Consider the following 17500-nt stretch of genomic DNA (forward strand, 5'->3'; position numbering starts at 1 on the left):
CAATCAATTTACACCCTCCCCCAAAACATAACACACATCGTCAACCCTTCAGATGAAACAAGAGGTCATGAAGAGGTCATGTTAAGACAGCCTAACACTAGTATCAGCCCCCATCTCGACCTTCAGCACACTTCAAACAGGCCTAAGTCTACATCTGTGTCAAGGCAATTCCCCCTGCGTATACAGCCAGTGTATTGCTGTGTCGTCTCCAGGGGTGATGGGGTGTGGAGGCCCGTGTCAGACAGGGGGATAAATTACTAGGAGCTGCTGGGGAAGGGTGTTAAGACTCTGGGGTTATCAGTCAGGCCACAGCAGGGCCTCCCCTCCCCCTCCTGTCCTCTCCAATCCCACACAGCAGCTCTCTCTACCCTTCTCAGAGAGCTCAGCTGTCACCATGACAATGGGTGGTTACCAGGGAGACGGGATTACAAGCTCTCTCCCGGCGACGGTCAGGGCTCATCCCCTGGGATGATGTCATCTGGAGCAGGTAATGCTGGGATACGGAACACACAGATCAACGCTTCGTTCTATAATAGCTTTTTACAAAGTTTAGATTTACAGGTTTCAAAATGGCAGCCATCTCTTCGTGGAACACGGCTTTCAATTTGGAATAGGGCCTATCTGTTCAATTGTATTTTCTATGGTCACAACCAGTGCTATGTGCAGAGAGGGCTGTCTACGGACCCATTTAGGACACTCTGACAACACTCTCTGGGTGGAGGCAAAGCCCACTGTCTGCTGAATGATGTTCACTTTGAATATTATACATTGACAGCCTGCGATGTTCATCAAACTAGTTACAGGAGGTTCCTGTAACGATGGGGCATGTTCAATGTCATTGTTTGACCATAATTCAGGAGCCACTGTAGTAACTACCGGCTATAATCTACTATAGTAACTACCTGTTATAATCTACTATAGTAACTACCTGTTATAATCTACTATAGTAACTACCTGTTATAATCTACTGTAGTAACTACCGGCTATAATCTACTGTAGTAACTACCTGTTATAATCTACTGTAGTAACTACCGGCTATAATCTACTGTAGTAACTACCTGCTATAATCTACTGTAGTAACTACCTGTTATAATCTACTATAGTAACTACCTGTTATAATCTACTATAGTAACTACCGGCTATAATCTACTGTAGTAACTACCTGTTATAATCTACTATAGTAACTACCGGCTATAATCTACTGTAGTAACTACCTGTTATAATCTACTATAGTAACTACCTGTTATAATCTACTGTAGTAACTACCGGCTATAATCTACTGTAGTAACTACCTGTTATAATCTACTGTAGTAACTACCTGTTATAATCTACTGTAGTAACTACCTGTTATAATCTACTATAGTAACTACCGGCTATAATCTACTGTAGTAACTACCTGTTATAATCTACTGTAGTAACTACCTGTTATAATCTACTGTAGTAACTACCTGTTATAATCTACTGTAGTAACTACCGGCTATAATCTACTATAGTAACTACCTGTTATAATCTACTGTAGTAACTACCTGTTATAATCTACTGTAGTAACTACCGGCTATAATCTAGTCTGTCTGTAGGACCACTAGAGAGAACACTGTCTGTCTGTCTGTCTGTCTGTCTGTCTGTCTGTCTGTCTGCAGGACCACTAGAGAGAACACTGTCTGTCTGTCTGTCTGTCTGTCTGTCTGTCTGTCTGTCTGTCTGTCTGTAGGACCACTAGAGAGAACACTGTCTGTCTGTCTGTCTGTCTGTCTGTCTGCAGGACCACTAGAGAGAACACTGTCTGTCTGTCTGTCTGTCTGTCTGTCTGTCTGTCTGTCTGTCTGTCTGTCTGTCTGTAGGACCACTAGAGAGAACACTGTCTGTCTGTCTGTCTGTCTGTCTGTCTGTCTGTCTGTCTGTCTGTCTGTAGGACCACTAGAGAGAACACTGTCTGTCTGTCTGTCTGTCTGTCTGTCTGTCTGTCTGTCTGTCTGTCTGTCTGTCTGTCTGTCTGTCTGCAGGACCACTAGAGAGAACACTGTCTGTCTGTCTGTCTGTCTGTCTGTCTGTCTGTCTGTCTGTCTGTCTGTCTGTCTGTAGGACCACTAGAGAGAACACTGTCTGTCTGTCTGTCTGTCTGCAGGACCACTGCAGGACCACTAGAGAGAACACTGTCTGTCTGTCTGTCAATAAACTCAAACAGAGATTTCTGTGAGCATGTGAGGCTCGAGGCTTGAGCGAGAGAGACTGAACGAGAGTGAGAGGTAGCTGTAATGAAAGGTCATAGCTAATGAAGCGTGACTGTGGCTAACAGCTACCACTAACGTTGTCTCACAGCGAGCCCCCCCCCACCCCCCCTTCCCCCTCGAGGCCTGGGCCGAGGCGTCCAAACAACTGCCCGATCACTAATGGACTCATCTGACATTTACCACTAATGTTTTTCTTAATCTACTGTCATACCGCTCAGGAAGGAGACGTGTTCTGTCTCCTAGAGATGAACGTACTTTGGTGCTAAAAGTGTAAATCAATCCCAGAACAACAGCAAAGGAACTTGTGAAGATGCTGGAGGAAACAGGTACAAAAGTATCTATATCCACAGTAAAACGATTCCTATATCGACATAACCTGAAAGGCCGCTCAGCAAGGAAGAAGCCACTGCTCCAAAACCGCCAGACTACGGTTTGCAACTGCACATGGGGACAAAGATCGTACTTTTTGGAGAAATGTCCTCTGGTCTGATGAAACAAAAATAGAACTGTTTGGCCATAATGACCATTGTTAAATTTGGAGGAAATAGGGGGATGCTTGCAAGCTGAAGAACACCATCCCAACCGTGAAGTACGGGGGTGGCAGCATCATTTACATTTAACATTTGACATTTAAGTCATTTAGCAGACGCTCTTATCCAGAGCGACTTACAAATTGGATTCGTGTTGTGGGGGTGCTTTGCTGCAGGAGGGTCTGGTGCACTTCACAAAATAGATGGCTTCATGAGAATGGAAAATTATGTGGATATATTGAAGCAACATCTCAAGACATCAGTCAGGAAGTTAAAGCTTGGTCGCAAATGGGTCTTCCAAATGGACAATGACCCCAACCATACTCCCAAAGTTGTGGCAAAATGGCTTAAGGACAACAAAGTCAAGGTATTGGAGTGGCCATCACAAAGCCCTGACCTCAATCCTGTTGAACATTTGTGGACAGAACTGAAAAAGTGTGTCCGAGCGAGGAGGCCTACAAACCTGACTCAGTTACACCAGCTCTGTCAGGAAGAATGGGCCAAAATTCACCCGACTTATTGTGGAAATCTTGTGGAAGGCTACCCGAAACATTTGACCCAAGTTAAACAATTTAAAGGCAATACTACCAAATACTAATTGAGTGTATGTAAACTTCTGACCCACTTGGAATGTGATGAAAGAAACAAAAGCTGAAATAAATCATTCTCTCTACTATTATTCTGACATTTCACATTCTTAAAATAAAGTGGTGATCCTAACTGACCTAAAACAGGGAATTTTTACTCAGATTAAATGTCAGGAATTGTGAAAAACTGAGTTTAAATGTATTTGGCTAAGGTGTATGTAAACTTCCGACTTCAACTGTATACATGTATGTAGTCTACACAGGAGATATATTATACGTATGGACACCGGGAGAATCTACACAGTAGATATATTATACGTATGGACACCGGGAGAATCTACACAGTAGATATATTATACGTATGGACACCGGGAGAATCTACACAGTAGATATATTATACGTATGGACACCGGGAGAATCTACACAGTAGATATATTATACGTATGGACACCGGGAGAATCTACACAGTAGATATATTATACGTATGGACACCGGGAGAATCTACACAGTAGATATATTATACGTATGGACACCGGGAGAATCTACACAGTAGATATATTATACGTATGGACACCGGGAGAATCTACACAGTAGATATATTATACGTATGGACACCGGGAGAATCTACACAGTAGATATATTATACGTATGGACACCGGGAGAATCTACACAGTAGATATATTATACGTATGGACACCGGTAGAATCTACACAGTAGATATATTATACGTATGGACACCGGGAGAATCTACACAGTAGATATATTATACGTATGGACACCGGGAGAATCTACACAGGAGATATATTATACGTATGGACACCGGGAGAATCTACACAGTAGATATATTATACGTATGGACACCGGGAGAATCTACACAGTAGATATATTATACGTATGGACACCGGTAGAATCTACACAGTAGATATATTATACGTATGGACACCGGGAGAATCTACACAGTAGATATATTATACGTATGGACACCGGGAGAATCTACACAGTAGATATATTATACGTATGGACACCGGGAGAATCTACACAGTAGATATATTATACGTATGGACACCGGGAGAATCTACACAGTAGATATATTATACGTATGGACATCGGGAGAATCTACACAGGAGATATATTATACGTATGGACACCGGGAGAATCTACACAGTAGATATATTATACGTATGGACACCGGGAGAATCTACACAGTAGATATATTATACGTATGGACACCGGGAGAATCTACACAGTAGATATATTATACGTATGGACACCGGGAGAATCTACACAGTAGATATATTATACGTATGGACACCGGGAGAATCTACACAGTAGATATATTATACGTATGGACACCGGGAGAATCTACACAGGAGATATATTATACGTATGGACACCGGGAGAATCTACACAGTAGATATATTATACGTATGGACACCGGGAGAATCTACACAGTAGATATATTATACGTATGGACACCGGGAGAATCTACACAGGATCAGTACAGAGATATTAGATCAATCTACAAACAGTGTAACTAAAATACAATCTACAGTAGCTTAGGTTAGGGTTAGGTTGAGGTTAGGTTAGGATTAGGTTGAGTTAGGTTAGGGTTAGGTTGAGGTTAGGTTAGGGTTAGGTTGAGGTTAGGTTGAGTTAGGTTAGGGTTAGGTTGAGGTTCGGTTGAGTTAGGTTAGGGTTAGGTTGAGGTTAGGTTAGGGTTAGGTTGAGGTTAGGTTGAGTTAGGTTAGGGTTAGGTTGAGGTTCGGTTGAGTTAGGTTAGGGTTAGGTTGAGGTTAGGTTGAGTTAGGTTAGGGTTAGGTTAGGTTAGGTTGAGGTTCGATTGAGTTAGGTTAGGGTTAGGTTGAGGTTAGGTTGAGTTAGGTTAGGGTTAGGTTGAGGTTAGGTTGAGTTAGGTTAGGGTTAGGTTGAGGTTAGGTTGAGTTAGGTTAGGGTTAGGTTAGGTTAGGTTGAGGTTCGGTTGAGTTAGGTTAGGGTTAGGTTGAGTTAGGTTAGGGTTAGGTTGAGGTTCGGTTGAGTTAGGTTAGGTTAGGTTGAGGTTAGGTTGAGTTACGTTAGGGTTAGGTTAGGTTAGGTTGAGGTTCGATTGAGTTAGGTTAGGGTTAGGTTGAGGTTAGGTTGAGTTAGGTTAGGGTTAGGTTGAGGTTAGGTTGAGTTAGGTTAGGGTTAGGTTGAGGTTAGGTTGAGTTAGGTTAGGGTTAGGTTAGGTTGAGGTTCGGTTGAGTTAGGTTAGGGTTAGGTTAGGTTGAGTTTCGGTTGAGTTAGGTTAGGGTTAGGTTGAGGTTAGGTTGAGTTAGGTTAGGGTTAGGTTGAGGTTAGGTTGAGTTAGGTTAGGGTTAGGTTGAGGTTAGGTTGAGTTAGGTTAGGGTTAGGTTAGGTTAGGTTGAGGTTCGGTTGAGTTAGGTTAGGGTTAGGTTAGGTTAGGTTGAGGTTCGGTTGAGTTAGGTTAGGGTTAGGTTAGGTTAGGTTGAGGTTCGGTTGAGTTAGGTTAGGGTTAGGTTAGGTTAGGTTGAGGTTCGGCTGAGTTATGTTGACGTTCGGTTGAGGTTCGGTGGAGGTTAGGTGGAGGTTTGGTTCGGTTGAGGTTAGGTTGAGGTTCGGTTAGTTTAGGTTAGGGTTAGGTTAGGTTAGGTTGAGGTTCGGCTGAGTTAGGTTGAGGTTCGGTTAGTTTAGGTTAGGGTTAGGTTGGGTTGAGGTTCGGCTGAGTTAGGTTGAGGTTAGGTTGAGTTAGGTTAGGGTTAGGTTAGGTTGAGGTTCGGTTAGTTTAGGTTATGGTTAGGTTGAGTTAGGTTAGGGTTAGGTTGAGGTTCGGTTAGTTTAGGTTGAGGTTAGTTTAGGTTGAGCTTAGGTTGAGGGTCAGTTTGTTTAGGTTGAGGTTAGTTTAGGTTGAGCTTAGGTTGAGGTTTGGTTAGGTTGAGGTTTGGTTAGTTGAGGTTAGGTTGAGGTTCGGTTAGTTGAGGTTAGGTTGCGGTTAGGTTGAGGTTCGGTTGAAGTTTGGTTGAGTTATGTTGACGTTCGGTTGAGTTATGTTGAGGTTCGGTTGAGTTATGTTGAGGTCCTGTTGAGTTAAGTTTAGGTTGCGGTTAGGTTAAGGTTCGGTTAGTATAGGTTGAGGTTGAGTTAGGTTAGTATAGGTTGAGGTTGAGGTTAGGTTAGTTTAGGTTGAGGTTGAGTTAGGTTAGTATAGGTTGAGGTTGAGGTTAGGTTAGTTTAGGTTGAGGTTGAGGTTAGGTTAGTTTAGGTTACGGTTAGGTTGAGTTAGGTTAGTTTAGGTTGCGGTTAGGTTGAGTTAGGTTGAATTAGGTTAGTTTAGGTTGAGGTTGAGTTAGGTTAGTTTAGGTTGCGGTTAGGTTGAGTTAGGTTAGTTTAGGTTGAGGTTGAGTTAGGTTAGTTTAGGTTGAGGTTGAGTTAGGTTAGTTTAGGTTGAGGTTGAGTTAGGTTAGTTTAGGTTGCGGTTAGGTTGAGTTAGGTTAGTTTAGGTTGAGTTAGGTTGTAGTTCTCACCAGTAGAGGTATGGTTTGTTCTTGTCTACGTTAAGTTAGGTTAGTTTAGGTTGCAGTTAGGTTGTAGTTCTCACCAGTAGAGGTATGGTTTGTCCTTGTCTACGTTAAGGTTGAGTTAGGTTAGTTTAAGTTGCAGTTAGGTTGTAGTTCTCACCAGTAGAGGTATGGTTTGTCCTTGTCTACGTTGATGTTGTTGAGGGGATCTTGTCTGAACCAGGTGTTGAGTGTGAAGCCGTTCTGGTAAGGCCACTTAGCGATGGGCGGCAACGCTATGGCCTGGGGGAGGAGACAGACCACACCATCAGCCAATCACAATCACAGACAACACGTCATAAACCAATCACAATCACAGACAACTCATCATCTGCCAATCACAATCACAAGTCTATCAAGTCACCGACGGGAACCTAGCACCAAAAACGGACTATTTGACCTGGTTAAAAAATGACTCTTCGTCTGTGTGAAACTATATGCAAAGATGACTATTCTGTGTAGAATGTCTGTGTGTATTACGGGACTCATTGGCTTAGAAAATATGGAAGGGAGGTGATCACTACACAACATGGACAGGTGTACGGGCAGGTGTACGGGCAGGTGTGCGGACAGGTGTACGGACAGGTGTGCGGGCAGGTGTGCGGACAGGTGTGCGGACAGGTGTGCGGACAGGTGTACGGACAGGGGTACGGACAGGTGTACGGACAGGTGTACGGACAGGTGTACGGACAGGTGTACGGACAGGTGTACGGACAGGTGTGCGGACAGGTGTGCGGACAGGTGTGCGGACAGGTGTGCGGGCAGGTGTGCGGGCAGGTGTGCGGGCAGGTGTGCGGACAGGTGTGCGGACAGGTGTGCGGGCAGGTGTGCGGGCAGGTGTGCGGACAGGTGTGCGGACAGGTATACGGACAGGTGTACGGACAAGGGTACAGGCAGGTGTACGGACAGGTGTACGGACAAGGGTACAGGCAGGTGTACGGACAGGTGTACGGACAGGTGTGCGGACAGGTGTACGGACAGGTGTGCGGACAGGTGTACGGACAGGTGTACGGACAGGTGTACGGACAGGTGTACGGGCAGGTGTACGGACAGGTGTACGGCCAGGTGTACGGGCAGGTGTGCGGACAGGTGTACAGACAGGTGTAAGGACAGGTGTAAGGACAGGTGGACGGACAGGTGTGCGGACAGGTGTACAGACAGGTGTAAGGACAGGTGTGCGGACAGGTGAGCTGACAGTTGTAAGGACAGGTGTACAGACAGGTGTACGGACAGGTGTGTGTGTCTTACCGCTGCACTGCGACCAGGGAAGTTGAAGAAGGTGTCTGGACCGTTTCTCTGAGGCATCAGGTTCAACACAGACAACAACTTGATAGAATGTCTAGGCTGAAGGAGGAGAGAGGAGGAGGAGAGAGGAGGAGAGGGGGAGAGGAAGTAGAAAGAAGAGAGTGATGAGAGAGGAGAGGAGGTGAGGAAGAGGAGAGAGTGATGAGAGAAGGAGGAGGAGAGAGGGAGAGGAAGAGGAGGAGGGAGAAGAGGAGGAGAGGAGGAGGGAGAAGAGGAGGGAGGAGAAGAGGAGGAGAGGAGAGGAGGGGGGAGTAGAGGTGGAGAGGAGAGGAAGCGGGAGAAGAGGAGGAGAGGAGGGAGAAAAAGAGGAGTGGAGAACAGGGTGAAGAGGAGGAGAGAAGGAGAGGAAAGGAGGAGGAGAGGTGGAGAGGGAGAAGAAGAGGAGAGAGAAGAGGGAGAAGAGGGAAGAGAGGAGGAGAGGAGGGAGAAAAAGAGGAGTGGAGAACAGGGTGAAGAGGGGGAGAGGATGAAACAGGAGGAAGTTATGATGATGAATCAGGGGAGTTTGTGACATTCCTAACAAATCACAGACACTGAAGGAGGATAGAATAATACCACAGTGTGACATCATCAGCCCTACAACAACCCTATTGGATCAATAAGCCGTCAATCACATCTGCCCGCCTCTGGTAACACCTTATCAATACCATTGGAAACCCCCTAACAAATCTATCCCCGGAGAGGAGAGGGAGGAAAGATGACGGAGAGATGGAATAGAGATGAAGGAGAGATGGATGAGAGATGGATGAGAGATAAAGGAGAGATGGAGGAGAGATAAAGGAGAGATGGAGGAGAGATAAAGGAGAGATGGAGGAGAGATAAAGGAGAGATGGAGGAGAGATGGAGGAGAGATGAAATAGAGATGGAGGAGAGATGGAGGAGAGATAAAGGAGAGATGGAGGAGAGATAAAGGAGAGATGGAGGAGAGATGGAGGAGAGATGGAGGAGAGATGAAGGAGAGATGGAGGAGAGATGGAGGAGAGATGGAGGAGAGATGGAGGAGAGATGAAAGAGAGATGGAGGAGAGATGGAGGAGAAATGGAGAGAGAAATGGAGAGAGATGGAGAAAGGGAGAGAGAGAGAGAGAGAGATGAAGAGAGAGAGAGAGAGAGAGAGAGAGAGAGAGAGAGATGGAGGAGAGATGGAGAGAGAGAGATGGAGAGAGAGAGATGGAGGAGAGATGGAGGAGAGATGAAAGAGAGATGGAGGAGAGATGAAATAGAGATGGAGGAGAGATGGAGGAGAGATGGATGAGAGAAGGAGGAGAGATGGAGGAGAGATAAAGGAGAGATGGAGGAGAGATAAAGGAGAGATGGAGGAGAGATGAAGGAGAGATAAAGGAGGAGAGATAAAAGAGAGATGGAGTAGAGATGGAGGAGAGATGGAGGAGAGATAAAGGAGAGATGGAGGAGAGATGGAGGAGAGATGAAAGAGAGATGGAGGAGAGATGGAGGAGAGATAAAGGAGAGATAAAGGAGGAGAGATAAAAGAGAGATGGAGTAGAGATGGAGGAGAGATGGAGGAGAGATAAAGGAGAGATGGAGGAGAGATGGAGGAGAGATGAAAGAGAGATGGAGGAGAGATGGAGGAGAGATAAAGGAGAGATCCCTCCCTCACCCTCCCCCTGCCTCCTTCACCCTCCCCCAGGTTAACTCCCCCTCCCCCAGGTTAACTCACCCAGATACCGTTGTCTCCCCTCAGCATACTGAAGAGTAGTTTCAGCTCCTTCACTGTTATACTGTAGCTGGCCATCACCCCCAGCATATCCACCAACAGATCTACACACACACACGCACGCACGCACGGTCTTGTAAGGTCTAGTAAGGTCTTGACCTGGAGGACACTTGCTCTGTGTGTGTGTGTGTGTGTGTGTGTGTGTGTGTGTGTGTGTGTGTGTGTGTGTGTGTGTGTGTGTGTGTGTGTGTGTGTGTGTGTGTGTGTGTGTGTGTGTGTGTCTGTGTGTGCGCGCGCGTGAGAGAGAGAGTACCTACCTGCGATCATGTCGTCCACAGAGCTCAGCTTGGACAGGACCTGTTGTATGAGTCCCACCTCTGTGCTGGTCTGAAGGTTCCTCACACTCTTCCTCAGGATGGCTGTGAACATGGACCACACCTGGTGACACAACACAGACACAACTTTTTCTGTTACACTCTTCCTCTATCCCCCGCCACACCAGCAAGCCGCCAGCCTACTAGATGGTAATATGCGCTGGCGTTGCGCCTAGTGGACAGTATTGATCCTGGGCTGGTGACACAACACAAACATTTGAAAGGGGATATTGTAAAGACAAGAAATGAGTACCTAGCACCCCTGGGATTGAAACTGGGATCCTCAGAGCAGTAGCTTGCACTTTAAGCTCTTCCTCTATCCCCCGCCACACCAGCAAGCCGCCAGCCTACTAGATGGTAATATGCGCTGGCGTTGCCCCTAGCGGACAGTATTCTTCACTGCTTAACTATTTATCTGTACATGGAATTGTATTGTTTTTTTTACAATTTTTTTTGCAAATCTTTACAGGACAATGTCACGGGCACTATCTGATGTGTGGAGACATTTCACTGCAGCTAATGTAGAAGAAAAAGCCGTGTACATTTGCAAATACTGTGCCAAATCATATGTGAAGAATGCAACAAAGATGCAGAATCATCTAGCCAAGTGCATAAAGTTCCCTCAGCGCTCACAACAAGCAACCTCTGACAAAAGTGCCTCTACTTCTATTCGAGGTGAAAATTATTAATCTGACACCTTATCGATAGCAACAGCTCACGGTCTTCCTGGAATCAGACGTGTTTTTGACTCAATGGAGGAACGTAGTCAGAGAAATGCTGATGAATGTCTTGCTCGAGCATGCAACTGGTTCACCTCTGATGCTCACAGGCAATGTGTATTGGAAGAGATTTCTGAATGTTCTTTACCCAGCATACACCACTCCAACCAGACATGCTTTATCTACTTATTTGCTGGATGCAGAGTTCAACAGAGTTCAATTGAAGGTCAAGCAAATCATAGAGAAAGCAGACTGTATTGCAATTATCTCTGATGGGTGGTCGAACTGATGGGCTAGGAATAATGAACTACATCATCTCCACCCCTCAACCAGTATTCTACAAGAGCACAGACACAAGGGACAACAGACACACCGGTCTCTACATTGCAGATGAGCTGAAGGCAGTCATCAATGACCTTGGACCACAGAAGGTATTTGCACTGGTGACAGACAATGCTGCGAACATGAAGGCTGCTTGGTCTAAAGTGGAGGAGTCCTAGCCTCACATCACACCCATTGGCTGTGCTGCTCATGCATTGAATCTGCTCCTCAAGGACATCATGGCACTGAAAACAATGGATACACTCTACAAGAGAGCCAAGGAAATGGTTAGGTATGTGAAGGGTCATCAAGTTATAGCAGCAATCTACCTCACCAAGCAAAGTGAGAAGAATAAGAGCACCACATTGAAGCTGCCCAGCAACACCCGTTGAGGTGGTGTTGTCATCATGTTTGACAGTCTCCTGGAGGGGAAGGAGTCTCTCCAAGAAATGGCCATATCACAGTCTGCCGATATGGACAGCCCCATCAAAAGGATCCTCCTGGATGATGTGTTTTGGGAGAGAGTGGTAAGCAGCCTGAAACTCCTGAAACCTATAGCAGTAGCCATTGGCCGGATTGAGGGAGACAATGCCATCCTGTCTGATGTTCAGACTCTGCTTGCAGATGTAAGAGAAGAAATCTGTACTGCCCTGCCCACTTCACTGTTGCTCCAAGCAGAGGAAACTGCAGTTCTGAAAAATATCAAAAGTGTGAAGACTTCTGCTTGAAGCCAATACACGCCGCGGTGTACATGTTGGACCCCAAGTATACTGGCAAGAGCATCCTGTCTGGTGCAGAGATCAACAAGGCCTACGGTGTCATCACTACGGTGTCTCGCCACCTTGGCCTGGATGAGGTCAAGTATCTTGGCAGTCTGGCGAAGTACACTTCCAAGCAAGGGCTTTGGGATGGAGATGCAATATGGCAGTCGTGCCAACATATCTCATCAGCCACCTGGTGGAAGGGACTTTGTGGATCTGAGGCTCTTTCCCCTGTTGCCTCCATCATCCTCCAAATCCCACCAACATCAGCCGCCTCAGAGCACAACCGGTCCTTGTTTGGGAACACACACCAAAACATGCAACAGGCTGACCAATACAAGGGTTGAAAAATTGGTGGCCATCCGAGCAAATTTGAGGCTTTTTGAGCCTGACAACGAGCCATCCTCAACAAGGTTGGAAAGTGACAGTGAAGACGAGGTCTCAGAGTCTGATGTTCAAGAGGTGGACATTGAGGAGGTCCAGGGAGAAGACATGGAAGCCTGAGAGGAAGACAACCAAAGCTTTAGGTTCTAGACTATCATTTTACAGATGTATGTTGAAAACGTTTTTGGGAGATGCGAGGCAAGAATGAAGAGGATATAATTATGGTCAGATTTGTCAAATGGAGGGCGAGGAAGAGCTTTGTATGCATCTATGTGTGTGGAGTTTAGGTGGTCTAGAGTTTTTTTTTCTATAGGAAAACCCAGCCAGCTCTATATTATCCGTGTCGTTGTTCAGCCAAGACTCTGTGAAACATAAGACATTACAGTTGTTAATAGTCTCAACCGTAGATCATCCAGTTTATTCTCCAGTGATTGGCCAATAGAATCGATGGTAATGGTGATTTAATCACTCGCCTACGAATCCTCACAAGGCCCCCTGACCATCTCTCTCTGAACCTCCGTCTTTTCTTCACAGTAATGACAGGGATTTGGGCCTGGTCTCCGGAGAGCAGAATATCGTTTGTGTCGGATTCATTAAAGGAAAAAAAATCTTTCTCCAGTTCGAGGGGAGTAATCTTGTCAGGTCTAGTCAGGTCTTGTCAGGTCTAGTCAGGTCTTGTCAGGTCTAGTCAGGTCTAGTCAGGTCTAGTCAGGTCTTGTCAGTTCTAGTCAGGTCAGGTCTAGTCAGGTCAGGTCTAGTCAGGTCTAGTCAGGTCTTGTCAGGTCTAGTCAGGTCTTGTCAGGTCTAGTCAGGTCTAGTCTTGTCTGATGTCCAGAAGATCTTTTCAGTCGTAAGAGACGGTAGCAGCAACATTATGTACAAAATAAGTTACAAACAAAATACAAAACAGCACAGTTGGTAAAATGGCAGCCATCCCCTCCGGCACCATTATATATATATACAGTATATAGAATGTATTGTAATAGTATAGTATTTCTTACCTCAGCCTGGCAGGTGACTTCGCAGTGAGACAGTAGGTCGACCATACAGCCGATACTCTCACTGTCCTGAATGATGAAGTTCATCTCCAGGTCAAACTCACCCCCCACCAGCTGGAGAGAGACAGAGAGAGAGACAGAGACAGAGACAGAGAGAGAGACAGAGACAGAGACAGAGACAGAGACAGAGACAGAGAGAGAGAGAGACAGAGAGAGAGGGAGGGAAGAAAAGGGAAATCATTATTTTGTGAAGTGTTTAAACTCTTAGGCGGAGGAGAGTAGAACTGGGGTTTGCATCCCAAACCAATTCCTAGTGCACTACTTTTCCATATGGCCCCTGGTCAAAAGTAGTGCACTATGTAGACAATAGGGTGCCAATTTCGGAAGGAGTATCTGATAGACGGAAATTACTATTTGAAGAGCCCTTCTAATGCTGCAGGCCTCAGTCAGTCGCTCTCTCTGTCTCTCTGTCTCTCTGTCTCTCTGTCTCTCTGTGTCTCTGTCTCTCTGTGTCTCTGTGTCTCTGTGTCTCTGTGTCTCTGTCTCTGTCTCTGTCTCTGTCTCTCTGTCTCTCTGTCTCTCTGTCTCTCTGTCTCTCTGTCTCTCTCTCTCTCTCTCTCTCTCTCTCTCTCTCCCTCTCTCTCTCTCCCTCTCTCTCTCTCCCTCTCTCTCTCTCCCTCTCTCTCTCCCTCTCTCTCTCCCTCTCTCTCTCCCTCTCTCTCTCCCTCTCTCTCTCCCCCTCTCTCCCTCCCTCCCTCCCTCCCTCTCCCTCTCCCTCTCAAGAGGTGAATGAGATGCATCGACTCTCAAAACACAACAGGCAGAAAATGTGCCCGTCGATAGCCTCCTGAAAAAACACACACACACAGAGAGACAGACAGAGAGAGACAGAGAGAGACAGAGAGAGACAGAGAGAGACAGAGAGAGACAGAGAGAGACAGAGAGAGACAGAGAGAGAGAGAGAGAGAGAGAGAGAGAGAGAGAGAGAGAGAGAGAGAGAGAGAGACAGAGACAGAGACAGAGACAGAGAGAGAGAGAGAGAGAGAGAGAGAGAGAGAGAGAGAGAGAGAGAGAGAGACAGAGACAGAGACAGAGACAGAGACAGAGACAGAGACAGAGAGACAGAGAGAAGAAACAGAGCTCTGCTTGACACACTAAAATATGCTTTCCATTCTGCTGAAGCTTCCCCACAGAAGAAGAACAATATGACTCATGGAACATGTCCCTGTCTTGTTTATATTTCCTAACTCAGTGGTTCTCAAACCCCTGAGATGCCCAGATGTTTAACCCTGATGTTTAACCCTGATGTTTAACCCCGATGTTTAACCCCGATGTTTTACCCCGATGTTTTACCCCGATGTTTTACCCCGATGTTTAACCCCGATGTTTTACCCCGATGTTTAACCCCGATGTTTAACCCCGATGTTTAACCCCGATGTTTAACCCCGATGTTTAACCCCGATGTTTAACCCCGATGTTTAACCCCGATGTTTAACCCAGATGTTTAACCCTGATGTTTTACCCTGATGTTTAACCCTGATGTTTAACCCTGATGTTTAACCCTGATGTTTTACCCAGATGTTTAACCCCGATGTTTTACCCAGATGTTTAACCCCGATGTTTTACCCAGATGTTTAACCCAGAACTAATTTACTGATTCACCTCATCAAGGGCTTGATGGTACATGGAACGGCTGGGATTCCACAAGGAGAGGTGTGAAAACCCTTTTAAACATTTGGGTCGGTATAGAAATAGGGCATGGTGCTAAAGCGCACGGACACACACACACACACTGGTCATGGTAACCGAATCAAGCAATTAAGACCTATTTGTCTGAGCATGAGAGAGAGAAATATGTACATATGACACAGAGAGAGAGACAAAGAGAGACACAGAGACACACAGAGAGAGAGATAAAGTGGCAGAATACCTGACCACTGTGACTGACCCAAACTTAAGGAAAGCTTTGACTATGTACAGACTCAGTGAGCATAGCCTTGCTATTGAGAAAGGCCGCCGTAGGCAGACATGGCTCTCAAGAGAAGACAGGCTATGTGCTCACTGCCCACAAAATGAGGTGGAAACTGAGCTGCACTTCCTAACCTCCTGCCCAATGTATGACCATATTAGAGACACATATTTCCCTCAGATTACACAGATCCACAAAGAATACGAAAACAAACCCAATTTTGATAAACTCCCATATCTACTGGGTGAAATTCCACAGTGTTGCATCACAGCAGCAAGATTTGTGACCTGTTGCCACAAGAAAAGGGCAACCAGTGAAGAACAAACACCATTGTAAATACAACCCATATTTATGTTTATTTATTTTCCCTTTTCTACTTTAACCATTTGTACATTGTTACAACACTGTATATACAGTGGTAATAAAGTATTTAGTCAGCCACCAATTGTGCAAGTTCTCCCACTTAAAAAGATGAGAGAGGCCTGTAATTTTCATCATAGGTACACTTCAACTATAGTATAAATGGTAGTAACCTGGTAGTAATGGTAGTAATGGTAGTAATAAATAGTAGCCTGGAGATTCTGGGGGCCTTCAGTGTGTTGGGACCTCAGGCCTTCAGTGTGTTGGGACCTCAGGCCTTCAGTGTGTTGGGACCTCAGGCCTTCAGTGTGTTGGGACCTCAGGCCTTCAGTGTGTTGGGACCTCAGGCTGTGTTCTCTAGTGAGAGGATAAACACCTTTAACCTGACCCTCTTCTCCAGGCAGTTCTTGCCAGCACCAGAGGTTGCTGTGCTGCAAAAGTGTCTCTCTTATAAGCAACACGTGCTAGCTGGAGGATTCAAGGTATGGCATGAGAGTGACAATCTTTTGAAGAGAACAGTGTTGAGGCCGGTGTCGAGGCCGGTGTCGAGGCCGGTGTCGAGGCCGGTGTCGAGGCCGGTGTCGAGGCCGGTGTCGAGGCCAGTGTCGAGGCCAGTGTTGCCCTGTTTCCCGTTGACCTACCACTCTGTTGGCTCTTCTTTAACGTTCGTGATCTTGCTGTTGCATTTCAGGGGTTGGACCAACTGACAGAAATGACAAATCTGGCCTCGCTGTTTGATGAGTGGGGGGGGGGGTACCCTGCCTAGCTCTACCCCCCCCCCCCCCCCCCCCCCCCCCCCCTGCCTTAGCCAGCTGGCAGCAATCACACTGACTTTTCCGGTGTCTTCCGTTAACTGTGAGAGGGACCTCGCTGCAACAGTGGTTTAAAGTACTTCAGTAACAAAAATACTTTAAAGTACTACTTAAGTCGTTTTTGTGTGTTTCTGTACTTTACTTTTTTACATTTTTGACTACATTCACTTCACTAAATTCCTAAAGAAAAATTATATATATAGCATTTAGTTTTACTTTGTACTTTGACTCAAGTATGACAAATGAGTAGTTTTTCCACCTCTGCAATGAAAACTAGTAAGAACATTTAAAATGTGAAAGTAGATCCTCTTTGTCCCTCTCCCTTCTCTTATTATTATCATCTCTGTAAGTGCAGGTCCAATCAGACGTGAGAATCAGACTGCAGGGACAGCATCTAGCCCACCTGCATGCGACCCCCCCCCATCAAGGAGCTCAATAACAGGAGGGCGTCGTTAAAATCTTTTTCCAAAAGCCCAGCAGAATAAAGTGCTCTGACCAAGGCTGTAAACGATGTCAGAACGAGGTTTTTGTCAGAACCTGGGAAAGAGATTTCCAACGCTCCTCTCCTTTTGTGATGAACATTAACTAAGGGGTTCTAATTCATATTTCGGTCCCGTGTGGCTCAGTTGATAGAGCATGGCGCTTCCAACGCCAGGGTTGTGGGTTCATTTCCCACGGGGGGACCAGGGTTCAATTCCCACGGGGGGACCAGGATGAATATGTGTGAACTCTCCAATTTGTAAGTCGCTCTGGATAAGAGCGTCTGCTAAATGACTTAAATGTAATGTAAATGTCATCCTGTTTAACTATAATCATCTTACCAATTCGTTATTGAGCTCACTTCTGGGGGGTGGAAATTATATATTTGAGTTTTTTTTTCCTTTTAAAAAGTCACCAGAACCAAGATTTTCAGTACTTATA

The 17500-nt window shown here is 45.8% G+C and overlaps 1 protein-coding gene across 1 annotated transcript in view; it reads right to left on the bottom strand.

The window, feature by feature from the left end:
• The window catches only part of LOC129823350 (neurobeachin-like), a 402752-nt gene that overhangs the window by 257923 nt on the left and 127329 nt on the right, over positions 1-17500 (bottom strand). Inside the window, exons 2-6 of the mRNA XM_055882274.1 lie at positions 13442-13552; positions 10199-10319; positions 9885-9985; positions 8151-8246; positions 7024-7145 (exon numbers count right to left, since the gene is read on the bottom strand). Coding sequence (XP_055738249.1) covers positions 7024-7145; positions 8151-8246; positions 9885-9985; positions 10199-10319; positions 13442-13552 — 551 coding nt within the window. The remainder of the gene's footprint in view (positions 1-7023; positions 7146-8150; positions 8247-9884; positions 9986-10198; positions 10320-13441; positions 13553-17500) is intronic.

This window comes from Salvelinus fontinalis, chromosome 25 (assembly GCF_029448725.1).
Source record: "Salvelinus fontinalis isolate EN_2023a chromosome 25, ASM2944872v1, whole genome shotgun sequence".
NCBI classification, from domain to species: domain Eukaryota; kingdom Metazoa; phylum Chordata; class Actinopteri; order Salmoniformes; family Salmonidae; genus Salvelinus; species Salvelinus fontinalis.